This window comes from Mesoplodon bidens (genome assembly GCF_964165515.1).
Source record: "Mesoplodon bidens genome assembly, chromosome: 12".
Lineage (NCBI taxonomy): Eukaryota > Metazoa > Chordata > Mammalia > Artiodactyla > Ziphiidae > Mesoplodon > Mesoplodon bidens.
The window spans coordinates 36,410,213-36,423,511 of NC_138168.1; the positions used below are offsets into that span (position 1 = coordinate 36,410,213).

At 40.7% G+C, this 13,299-nt stretch overlaps 1 protein-coding gene across 2 annotated transcripts in view; it reads right to left on the reverse strand.

Annotated features, from left to right (window-relative positions):
• Window positions 1-1,741: 1,741 nt before the first annotated feature.
• Window positions 1,742-13,299, reverse strand: part of SIM1 (SIM bHLH transcription factor 1) — a 68,928-nt gene continuing 57,370 nt past the window's right edge. For both annotated transcript variants that reach the window (XM_081250750.1, XM_081250749.1), the window contains 2 exons: window positions 5,811-6,213; window positions 1,742-3,407 (listed from right to left, as the gene is read on the reverse strand). In XM_081250750.1, coding sequence (XP_081106876.1) covers window positions 2,677-3,407; window positions 5,811-6,213 — 1,134 coding nt within the window. In that variant the 3' untranslated portion in view covers window positions 1,742-2,676. The remainder of the gene's footprint in view (window positions 3,408-5,810; window positions 6,214-13,299) is intronic.

Below are 13,299 nucleotides of genomic sequence, written 5' to 3' on the forward strand. Positions count from 1 at the left end.
ATTCTCAGCATTTAGCAAAGTAACGGAAATCAAGTATTAAAACTAAAGCCAATTTAAGTTTAATTTTAAATGGGAACATACATATACATGTATAAGCATTATATGTAATGTAATAAAGCTGCTACCATAAAATTATTGACACATAAATTAAATAAATAGGTTGTGTTTGAAACTGGATCAATCTACCAAAAATTTAATTAAGATGTAATTCAGTTAATTCTGTCTTTACTTAAAAATATTTGTCATACCATTTTAAAGAGCATTATTCCTTCTGACTACCCCCTAATTGTAGAGTTCATAATTTATTTCTTTCATCAGTTAACTATCTCCCATAGAAAAACCCCACTGAAATTACTTGGACAGTGTTTTCTTTCATATCAATTCATTTTTCTTGATTCTTAAGATTCCATTTCTTTTATACCATCTGTCCTTGACATTTTTGGTAGAATGTGTATCCATTAGTAAATCACATCTGTGTAGATTTCCTTTCCAAAATGCACCATATTCTTGAGATATCTGTGCCTTTGAACCATTTGTCCATCTACAGAATTCTGAAAAAACTTTAGCATTCCTAAAACCTTATTTCATGTTGCAAATTGATCAAAAATCCATTTTAAGTGTACCAGGGTTTTCCATAAATACTTTTGCTTGTATAGTTCAAATTTTAGTTTTTATTGTTCTTTTAACATTTTTGAAAGTATATATGATAACCACTAACTTTCTCACTCACGTGCACCTTTTTCATTTACAGCACAAATGTTGCTGTCATACCCAAGAGCTATTTATTTAATTTTATGTAGCCTCCTATCTCACGTACAAACAACCCAGTATTCATCTCTCAGATTACCATCATTCAGATTGTCACCTGCCTCTGGACTGCCAAATAACTGTGTTAAATGATGAAAATATACTACCAATCCCTGAGTGTTCAATGTCATGTTCTGTTTTCAAAATGTTAGTTCTAATACCTCCCTCCCCCCTTCCATATGGCAAGAGTTTCAGGCATGGGACTCCTAGGAAATATTTTCTATAAAATTTCTCTAATCACTTATGTCACTTTGCTTTGATTACTAGAGAATGATGTATTAAATAAATCTTACTTATTTTTCTTCTCCCTCATCAGTTTCTACCATCTATATCTCGGCTGAACTAGAAAGTTGATTGCAACTATAATAGGCCTAAAAGAGCCCATGCACCTGCTTAAATTTCGAAGCATCTAGACCTCTGTATGAGTGCAGGTAAGCCAGAATGATGAGCCTTGACAACTCACAGCAGAGAGATAACTGGTTAACAAGTTCAGTACTGCTGCACGAACGAACCACAGAACCTTGGAACTTTAGACCTGCCATACAGATAAAGAACTTGGGGCCCAGGTGTGGTCAGTGATACATCTGTGCTCCCAAAATAAGTTACAGGCAGGGTCAAACTGGAACTCAGAGATCTCGGCATCTAGTCTGATGGTCTTTCTACTGTATCAGATGAATGTAAGACCAAGTTTGTTTTTTGCTGTTTACAAACAATATGGAAAAATGAACGCTTTGACTGTTCCTTCAGTCAGAGTACTACTCGTACCCTTCTAACCACTTGTCTGTCAGCCTAGGCTTTTATCTTAGACTCTCTCCTGAGGCTTTCCACATGTCACATTTGCACATCTGTGCTTTGAAATGTGTTCAAACACACTGCTGTTATGTAGCATTCACTGGTTTCCCTTAGTTTTTTGTGTGTGGGGGGGTTTGTTTTTTTTTTTGCACTTCTCAGCCATTTTTTCTTGGTGAATTAGTTTGAATTTTTATTTGGTTAGTTTTACAAGCCCCAACTATGTTGATTACATATGCTGACCCTGAAATTGTTTGAGATATCATTTCATTTTTCTCTGCCTCTGGCCTTTCCATCTCTACTAATCTATTTCCAGTTGGGCACACCAGGCTTTTGATGTGTGTCCCACTATCTCAGTGTTTTTACTTAGAAAAACCCTTACTGCTATGTCAGTGTGATCCTGTTCTTTGTCTAACTCAAAAGTAAGGTGAAAAATCACCACTTCCTGATTGCTTATAATGGATGCCAGGTGAAAACTCATTCTTGTATCATATCCAGAAACATTTCCCTAATTTATGCCTGAACCAAATGAGCTGGATGGTTGAAACCACAAAGAAGAAGCCAGTTTACAAGATATATCTCTTTCTAAGTTATTTTGGGAATGGAAATTTCTTTAAGGTGCTTAATGTGCTAGGGTTAAGGAAGCTTACCCACTTGGGGTATATTTATGGTATATAGTCTACATTTCCATATGTAAAGTATATATAGCAGTTTGTGGATAGTGGTCTGTGTGTATGAAGTTCACTGGATCATCATAATGATTGTTGTCATCCATCGGTCCTTCCACGTGATATATATGCTCACTTAATCTACACAAGTATTTTTCAATTCAAAATTTATCTATTCTGGTTCCCATATAAATAGAGGGGCAATTTTTGTATTCACTTTAGCTCCATTATCTGTGTATAACCCTGAATGCCAGTGCTGTTATCTTTGATTTCACAAGAACACATGTCAAATACCCAGTAACTTAAATTATCCACTCTAACAATCTGTGGCATTGTAAATGCTGGTAATGGGCCATTAAATGATAAATATGTTTCAGAGATCCTTCAAGAACAAAATATTTTAGAAAAAACATCAGCTTCCATTGGTTATTATAACAGATGTTCCCTTGTGTCCTTGTGCTGGATCCGGCTGCATCCTTAGATGGGAAGTTACATCAAAGTGTGAGCCATTACAGCCCAAGGAATAGTTTCTAATAGTTTCGCTATCATATAAGTGGTCCAGGGCGTATCCAGTTAATGTGTAAGCATGCTTATCAAAATACTGCCGGTGAGAGCCAAAGCAGTTTGGAGAGACGGCAGGATGGTCTCCTGCCGTCTGATGAGGAGACATATCCGAATGTAGATAGTCTTTAGCTAGGATCAAACTGGATTTGGAAATGCGATCCGAATTGGGACTACTTATCCGCGACAGTGCTGTGGGGCTGTTGTCGTAGTCATTTTCGCGGGGGCTCAGCATCTTTCCCTCTCTCTGCTGGATGTGGTCACATGGTGAAGTGCTGGCAAGAGCGGAGCTGTGGCAGACTTCGCCTGTCGTTGGGGGCTGCTGGTAGTTTGCAAAACAGAGGGAGTGTTTTTTCCCAGCTCCATTAATGGAAGCCAGTTGGTCTGGGGGGGCTTTCCTCAGCTGCAACCTGTTCTCTTCTTCTTTAATCATTTGCTGGGTGGCTCTGATCAGAGTTTCGATTTTGCTAGGTTCATGTGGGCTACTTTGATACTGCTCAGTGCGATATCGGTCACCTGATTCGCTGGCAGACCCAGGGTCTGGAGAACTGACCACACTATCTTCATCCCAATGACCTCGCCCTAGAAATTAGAAAAAGTAAAAAAGTAAGTGGTCTCAAAAATCACCCCCAGTATTGTAAGTGTATTTCTTTTTCCTATTAAAAGAAACCTTATATTTTTCCATTTTAATATATGCACCGATATTTGAAACAGACACAGGCTCACATGACAGTGTCAACATATTGTCCTGGAATTCATAGTTCTCAGTGGCTTTTAAGTGCAGATGAAGTTTATAACAAGTTTTCTAGAAGGTAAACCTTGTTCGTGGGTTGTGAATGCCAATTAGCAAGACAGTAAAGTATGTTTATACTTGTCCATGGATGTACATCCCTGGACCTGTCTGACTGTAAATAATAAAAGAAAAATACATAGGATTTGGTTTCTGTTATTGTCTAGAGAAGTGCTATGTTGAAGTGATGCTTAGATAATGCTTTCCATTGGGTTTGAGGAAGATGATGATATAGGCTGGACTAGCTTCTCAATTCCAACTAAATCACCTAAAATGTTAAAATTGCTACATGTTTCTTAAGTAGAGTTACAATAAAGCTCTAACATTAGTTATTAAACTATTTGAAGTTATTAAACTATTTGAAGGTTTAAAATATGTATACATATTCATATATTTGTGTGTGTGTATCTGTGTGCATGGATATATATATATATATATATATAGTTCCAATTAAAAATATAAATATTGCCTTCTCAAATCCAGTGGTAAAAAAAAATCTGTTTCACACATAATCACACAGTAACCCTGATATTGCTTCTGAAATAAGAATAAATATTTTAAATGTTAATAACAACTTGCTCTGAACCAAGGAAAGAGATCTAATATGGAGGAAAAGTACATCTAAAATATTATTCCATAAATTACGTTATTCTCAAAACAGTCTGAAGTCAATATAAAAAGAGAGAAAAGAAACAGAAAGGGATATATGAAAGCTGTAAACTGCTTAATGCAACAGAGAACCCTGGGATCACACTAGTCATTGCTTTCCTTTTCCCTTTTCTTCTCATTTTATTTCTAATATCTTCCTCCTGACCATGTGGGTTAAGGCAGGATTTTCACTTCACTCCATTCTTGGGTAAGCAATTGCCCTTTGCCCTGGGTTTTCATTCCCAGGCTACCAAACTAGAGAAATTCAGAATAAAAGCAGAAAAATAGAAAGCAAAAATGGAAACAAAGCAAAACCATTCATAGAAAACAATAAGTGCCTAGGTGGTATGTGCAGGAGACTTCTATGTGTGAGAACAACAGTGTCTAGCACATTTCTTATCCTAGAGACACAGCAAGAAGAGTAATAGCACAGCCATTGGATCAATCTTAGTGTCACTGACTTTTAAGAAAATGGGAAGGGTTTTCAAGAACTGCCTGGACCTAAGCTTGGAATGGAAAGAATGAGCTCTCCCTGACCAGTTTACATTGAAATGGACAAAGAAGAGCATTCATAACACTAAAGGCTTTAACTGCAGCTCCCATTTCTGTGTGTTTGTAGAGCCGTGTAATAATCCCAAGGTGAAAATCCCCATGGGTCCCACACCTCACTCCATCCTCAACTCACAGAGGATACTGTGGGTTGCCATATGATGGGGGAAGGGGACAGTTACTGGCATTTAATGCCCAGAGGACCAGGGAGGTTAAAACACCTGTGACATGAGTGATAGGCCATAAAACAAAGGCAGGCCTCCCCAACACGCCAATAGTGCCCTCATTGAGAAACCCTGCTAGATGAGCCCCAAACTACTCCGGTCCACATTTGAAGGGTGAGAATACAGAAGAAAATAATACACAAGAAATTTAAATGCAGACATACTACAAGTTCAATAGACTTAACAATTCACTTTAATTTCTTTACTTTTTTTTTCTTGATGTTAAAATGAGAAATTTAGACGCATACATACTACAAGTTCAATAGACGTAACAATTCACTTTAATTTCTTTACTTTTTTTTTCTTGATGTTAAAATGGGAATCATGGGGCTTCCCTGGTGGCGCAGTGGTTGAGTGTCCGCCTGCCGATGCAGGGGACACAGGTTCGTGCCCCGGTCTGGGAGGATCCCACATGCCGCAGAGCGGCTGGGCCCGTGAGCCATGGCCGCTGAGTCTGTGCGTCCGGAGCCTGTGCTCCACAATGGGAGAGGCCACAAGAGTGAGAGGCCCGCGTACCGCAAAAAAAAAAAAAAAAAAAAAAAAAAATGGGAATCATGTTTACTCGCCTGTCCAAAACAAATGTATTTAGCAAACATCAGCAACATTAATACACTTCAAAAGAGTGGATTTGGTTTTTTAAATCCCATTGGTTAGAGTTTCTGATTTGCAAATTCAAGGAGAAAACCATTGGGTGGGGATCACTCCAGGGTCAAAGCTAGACTATGATAAACCTGCCCAGAGGCGCAACGCTGGAGTCGCTGGAGCCGCCCTTACCGTGGATCCTGTGGACCGAGGCGATGTGAGGCATGCTGCTCTCATAGGCGTCTCTGCTTTCCGGGGAGGCCTTGGTCAGGGGCAAGGCTGCGCGAGAGCCCCACCAGGGCTCCCTCCCCGCCTGCGGCGCTCCCAGGAAGTACCTGCCTGCCTCACACCGGCCGCCCTCGCAGGCCTGGGTGTGGAAATGCCTCTCCTCCACCAGCCTGGAGGGGTCGAGCGCGAAGCCGTAGCAGAGAGAGCCGCGTTCCGAGAACTGCCTGTAGGCGCACGACGCGTCGTGCTGAGAGCCCGGCCGGTCCGCGGGGTCCAGCAGCTGCGGGGAGGCCGCGTCTGTCAGAGGACTGCCGCCCCACTGGCTGTCGTGATCAGATTCGGATCTTTCCGCGGGAAATCCCGAGTACTGAAACCGAGAGGGTGAGAAAAGTACATTTCAAAAGAAAGAAAGAGGGGCTTCCCTGGTGGCGCAAAAGTACATTTCAAAAGAAAGAAAGAGGGACTTCCCTGGTGGCGCAGTGGTTGAGAGTCCACCTGCCGATGCAGGGGACACGGGTTCGTGCCCCGGTTGGGGAAGATCCCACATGCCGCGGAGCGGCTGGGCCCGTGAGCCATGGCCGCTGAGCCTGCACGTCCGGAGCCTGTGCTCCGCAACGGGAGAAGCCACAACAGTGAGAGGCCGGCGGCGTACCGCAAAAAAAAAAGAAAGAAAGAAAAAGGCCCCAAGGTCTGAAAGCACCCTTAAGGTCGTATTGGGCTTAAGGCACCAAAATAAGACCCTAGCACCACTCTGGACACCCCTGACTTGGATCACCTAGTCAGTCATGGTACTGCAAAATACAATCCTTTTGGCTGCTGGAAGGAGGAGATAAAACTAATAACAACAAACATGGACTGAACTAAACGCCAGGCACTGTTGGAGGTACTTCCCGTGAATTACTCCGCATAATTCTTAAAAGCGTTGAAGTGGAGATATTAGTAACCCATTATATGGATAGGCAAGCGAGGGCCCTAAGAGTGGAGATGATTTGCCCAAGACCACAGGGTGAGCAGGTGGCAGAGCAACGATTCAAGCCCAAGTTCTCCATCAATACACAAATGGTACTGCCAAAGGGAGAGTCCAAGAGAGCAGCATATTTTATTCCTATTGACTTTTCACATTTTTTCTTCCTTAAAAAGCAATACAAATATAAGTTTTAAGGCTTCACACTGGACCGTTAGCTCTCTGAGGGCCATGCTGGATACATGGCAAGGTAGTGAATAAATGCTTAACTTAATTCAGTCTCAATGTGACTTTGGAAAAGTCTTGCCCCATATAAGCTAGGCCTGTTCACTAGGATGTGTTTCTTGCTTTCTAAAGTGAAACTTCAAAATATGCACAGGCTCATCAGGACAACACAGCTGCAGGCTGTTGTTGGAATCACGCTGCTCACCTGTTGCCAGAGTATTTGGTCAGGTGCTTGAAAGAAAACAAAAAAGGCTCTGAGGACCTCCCTAGGAGATACGCTCAGTTTGAAGCTCCTCAAGAGCCACTGAAATCAGTAATATAATCATTTCTACCAGTTTTTGGTTACCTAATGCCAAACATAATTCTAGGTACCATAGAGAGTTTACCTGCTATAATAATAATAGGTGTCATTTATTGGGAACTTACTGTGTGCCCAGCAATATGCTAACTACTGACTGTATATTATATCAATGAATCCTTTTAACCATCTGGACAGTAACATAGCTCCATTTTATAGATGAGGATACTGCATCACTGAGTTTTAATAAGATGCCACAGCCATCCCACACTCTATCTGGTCTCAAAGCCTGCACTCTAAACCATGGTTTTACACTTGAGAGAAAATACTGGTAAGGAAGAGAGGAGAAAAAAAGTTTCACTGTTAGAGAGATTTCCAGAAAAGTGGCAGGAACTGCTTTACAGTCTCAGGAACGAAAATATAAATCCAAGTCCATTCTACATTCTCTTTCTTACCCCCAAGAAGAAAGAGGGACAGGCACGTGTGGCGGTGAGAAAGGGGGGAGGGAGAGGAGATATTCCCAGGCTCCATTGTTCTTCACCTGTCACACACTAATTGAGCAAATTTGACCCATGATGAGACCTTCCCAGGACAAGGCAAACTCTCCCCGTCCTACTAGCACCACCCTTAACAGGAGGAAGAATCCCCAGCTCTTCCCAACTCAGTGCAAACAGGCAGCTCCTCCGAGGGTCCCTTGCAGCCAGGGACATGAGGTACAGAGGCTCCTCTGGGGCAACTCCAAAGTACACTGATAAATACAGCATGCTCAGGACAGAGTTCCAGCCAATTCCAGGTTCAAGACTTTTCCACGACCATTTCTAATATTACTTTAATTATTTTCCAAATGTACATATGGACTATCAGCATATTCCATCAAAAAAAAAAACCCATAAAATATAAATTCTTTCCCGCAGGCCTGTAGGATGGACACATCGAGGCACCATTCCTCCACCTCACACCTCCACCTGTCATCTGCCTTTTCTCTCCGTGAACACCAGCCTCTCTTTTCATAAGATGCCACCTTCACTTTCACCAAGCGGGGATTGCCACCCTCTCTCCTTATTGAGTGGGGACCAAAGTGCTATCCATTTGCGCTTTGGTAGCACCATCCATGTGCTTGCCTAGGAAAAATTCAGATCATCAGTGCTATTCCACGCTAGGAATTGCCCAGACTCTGCTTGTTTTTATAAAAGTATAAACCAGACCTATTTCTGAAGTACTCCAGTCAAGAATTTTGAGCCCTGTTGAGAGGGGGAAAAGCCTTCCCTGAGTGTACATGGGAAAGTGCTCTTGGCGCAGCAGAGAAGAACATTCTGTCTTTCGCTGACAAAGAAAATTCAACATGAGGCAGCCCTGGCGTACCTGAGGTACACATTTCAAGAGCACCCAAAGAAGAGTTTGACAGATAAGCCTCTTGTCTATAATCAGGAAACCACAGCAGCAAGGGCATTGCCCTTCAAGCATCCAGAAGTTGGGTGGTTCAGCTAGACCGAGCCCTCCCACTGCTTTAGAGGTGCGGAGGAAAAGCCTAGCCGTAAACCTTTGTTTTTTAAGAGAAGGCCTGTAAACTTGAACCTGTGTGCACCATCAAAACTGTGAGCTGCAGACCTCCCTGGCGGTCCAGTGGTTAAGACTCCGTGTTTCCTTTGCAGGGGGCATGGGTTTGATCCTTGGTTGGGGAACTAAGATCCTACATGCCACACGGCACAGCCAAAACAAAAAAAAAGACCTATGAGCCACGTCCACCCTTTAAAACAGACCGCACTCTATTAACACTACCACCCCATAATTTGAAATAGTTCAGGTGTTCATTAAGTATTTGAGAAATGAGAGAAGGCAGAAAGGGAGGAAGGCAGCCAGGCAATATATGCAGCGTGTGAATGAATGCTGTATGAGAAGCCTCCCGGTCTCCCTTGCACCTGTGTTTGCTACTTAATGACATGTACAGTCGTGGGCAAGTGATTTAATTTCTTTTGTCCCAACAGGAAAATGGTCATGATGATACTTAACCTACCAAAGCCTGAACCAGAGTTGGGACCATTTAATGGAAGAGGCACGAGGGACAGGAAGCCAAGAGGACTTGGTTCCAGGGCCATCCTCGCTAGTAACTCTCAGGGAAACCTCAGTAAAATTGCTTTACCTTTCTTAGCCTCAGCTGTAGAATGACATAGAGGGTTAGATTAGTCTTTCTTGAACTTTTCTTTCAGCTCTAATATTCTATATGATATAATTATTGTTATCCTTTCTAGTGTTGAAACATATGATCCCTATGCCTGTTCCTATATTGCACTTATTTAAAGTAGATAATTAGAACTATAATCCAAGACCAAGAATTTTTATTGTCATGATTATAAGAGAAAGGTTATGATGTCAGTTATAATTTTACTATAATGTCAATTTCCCCCCAAGTATCCCATTATGACACAAGTTTTATAGGGATTATGAGGTCTTTTGGTCAATAAATCATTCCATTCTAGAGGCTTCTGAGCAGGAAGGATAATGGCATCCATTTGACTCTGAATCTCTTCACACATCTTCCCCCAAGAAACTATAAGTTCATCACAGAGCACTGATTAAATCACACGTGATCCATGTTATCAGCATTACTAGGAGGCAGGGAATATGCCAAAGTTCAAATTACTTATAAGTTAAAAAAAAAAAAAGAAAGTCCAACAGCAGCTGCTATGAGCCTGTGGATACAGAGAGTAGGGTACTGATATGTTTAAGAGACTACGTAAAAAAGAGAGAGAGAGAGAGAGAGAGAGAGAGATTAGGACATAGGCAAAATGAAGACAGTCATCCTCTGAAAGAAAAGCACAAGTAAATGCCAAAATATGAAGACAAGTCAGTATTTACTGGAACTCAGTACTGGCCACAGGAAAGGGACTCAAAATCAAGCAAAATCCAAACTGGCAGCCTCAGACAAGTGTCATTTCCATAAAAGAAGACTAGCATCTAGAATGTACAAAGAACTCCCAAAACTCAACAATAAAAAACTAAAATGTGCCCAAGACATGAAGACACATTTCACTCAATAGGTAAAGAGATGACAAATAACCACATGAAAAAATGCTCAACTTCATTAGCAATTAGGGAAATGGAACATTCAAACCACAGTGAAATATCACCACATACCTATTAAACTGGCTAAAATAAAAAATAGTGACAGGGCTTCCCTGGTGGTGCAGTGGTTGAGAGTCTGCCTGCCGATGCAGGGGACATGGGTTCGTGCCCCGGTCTGGGAAGATCCCACATGCCGCGGAGCAGCTGGGCCTGTGAGCCATGGCCGCTGAGCCTGTGCATGTGGAGCCTGTGCTCCGCAACGGGAGAGGCCACAACAGTGAGAGGCCTGCGTACCGCAAAAAAAAAAAAAAAAAAAAAATAGTGACAATACCAAGTGCTGACAATGATGAAGGAAAACTGGCTCGCTCATGTGTTGCTGGTACGAACGTAAAATGGTATAGCCCCTTTGGAAAACAGCTTAGCACTTTCTAAAAAACCTAAATGTGCACCTACTGTATGCAATCCTGGACACTTTTTCCAGAGAAATGAAAATTATATTCATATAAAAACCTATAGGGACTTCCCTGGTGGCTCAGTGGTTAAGAATCCGCCTGCCAATGCAGGGGACACGGATTCGAGCCCTGGTCCAGGAAGATCCCACATGCCGCAGAGCAACGAAGCCCGTGCGCCACAACTACTGAGCCCGCATGCCACACCTACTGAAGCCTGCGCATCTAGAGCCTGTGCTCTGCAACAAGAGAAGCCACCGCAGCGAGGAGCTCACGCACCGCAACGAAGAGTAGCCCCCGCTCGCCACAACTAGAGAAAGCCCACGGGCAGCAACAAAGACCCAACACAGCCAAAAATAAATAAATAAATAAATAAATAAATAAATAAATAAATAAATTTATTTATTTAAAAAAACCCAAAAACCTATACATGAATGTCTATGACAACATGTTTTCCCACTTCCAGATCCTCTTTAACTGTTCCCTTTCTTTTTAAGATTATTTTTAATTGTGGTAAAATACTCATAACATAAAACTTTCAATCTTACCCATTTTTGTGGCATTAAGTATGTCCACATTCCTGTGCAACCGTCACCACCACCCATCTCCAAAACTCTTTATCTTGTAAAACTGACTCTCGTTAAACAATAACTCCCCATTTTCTCCAGCACCTAGAAACCACCAAGCTGCTTTCTGTCCTTCTGATGCTGATGTCTTCCTGACAGAGGAAAAACAAATGAACCCCACGAACCTCCAACCTGGCTTGGTGTTGGGGCTTCCCAGAACCTAACCACCTCAGAGATCTTTCTGAAACTCTCATCTAATCATGTCATTCTCTTGCTTAAAAACTTTTTTTCTTTTTTTCTGTCTTTCTGTCTATGCATCAAATAGCATGGTGATACCACCTACATAAAGCTGAAACTATAGGAGATACAAGGAGAAGTATCCTAATAATAAGAGACTAAGACACCACTCTCAGTATAAGACAAATAAAGTAGGTTAAAAAAAAAAAACCAAGAAAACAAGAAAAGCTACAGAAGACTTAAAAAACAAAATCATAAATGTTATGGCTATATATCAAACTTTACATATAATAAAGAATAAACCTCAGCATACATGACTAATCATCAAAATTGATCAAATATTAGGTTACAAAGAAAATTTCAGTAAATTTCACCAAGTAGAAATATTATAAACAACACTCTCTGACCACAATGAATAACAAATAGAAATTAAGAACAATTAAAAAAACAATAAAAAAACCCTTCCACCTGAAAAAAACAAAACTATTAACTCCTGGGGAAACTAGACAAATAAACCATAAACTACAGAATTTCCAGGAAGAGGATAATGAAAATACTATATATCTGGACCTATGGGATATATAGCTTTAGATACCTAAATCAGTAAAAATGAAAGAATAAAACTAAATTCAATTCTCAATTCAAAAGCTAGAAAAATAACAAAAGAAACTAAAAGAAAGCACAAGGAAAATGGTCAAAAGACATAGACTATTCACAAAAAATATTAAAATAGCCTGAAACATATGAAAAGATGTTTAACTTTTGAATAAGATAAATGCAAATTAGAACACTGAGATACTATTTCTTAACCATCAGATTAACACAAGTTCAAAAGCTCAACAACATATTGTTTGGCAGAGTGTGGAGAACGAGGTACTCCCTCCCATGCATCGGTGGTGGAAATGTAAACTGATACAGCCGCTATGGAGGGGAATTTGGCAACTGCTAACAAAAACGGCAGTTTCCCGCTCCTAAGAAACCATTACACCAGGCAATATGCGTTGAAGTAGTAAGGTGTCGTTAAAGAGGCATCATATATGGAACCTATTATAAGATGGTTCAGAAGAAATAAATAATGAGGGCAGATGGGAAAAGACACAGAGAATATGATAAAGCAAATATGGCAAAATGTTAAGCCCTGATGAACCTAGGTTTAGTAGGCAAAAATACTTTATTGTTCTTGCAACTTTTCTTTATGTATAAAATCTTTTTTTTTTTTTTTGGCCGTGCCACACGACTTGCAGGATCTTAGTTCCCCAACCAGGGATGGAACCCGGCCCTGGCAGTGAAAGCACCAAGCCCCAACCACTGCAATGCCAGGGAATTCCCTCAAAGTAAGTGTTTTAAAATAAAAAATCCTACATAGCAAACATATCTTATTTTTATAGAATGATTAGGGAAAAGGCTATTTTTTTAAAAACTTTTTTTTCTGAAGAAATAGAGACATGCTCTGATAAAGCTATAATTTAATTAAATATCTTTGTTTTCATTAATGATGATTAATATTTTGTGCATAAAAAATGTAATTTTAAGTTATCAACTAGGGATTCCAGTAGAAACCGCACTGAACTCAAATATGGGAGGACCCTGATCTATTATCATCCAATATGACTTGTACAAAAGATCACCTCCTGTGGGCTTTGAGTTTTCC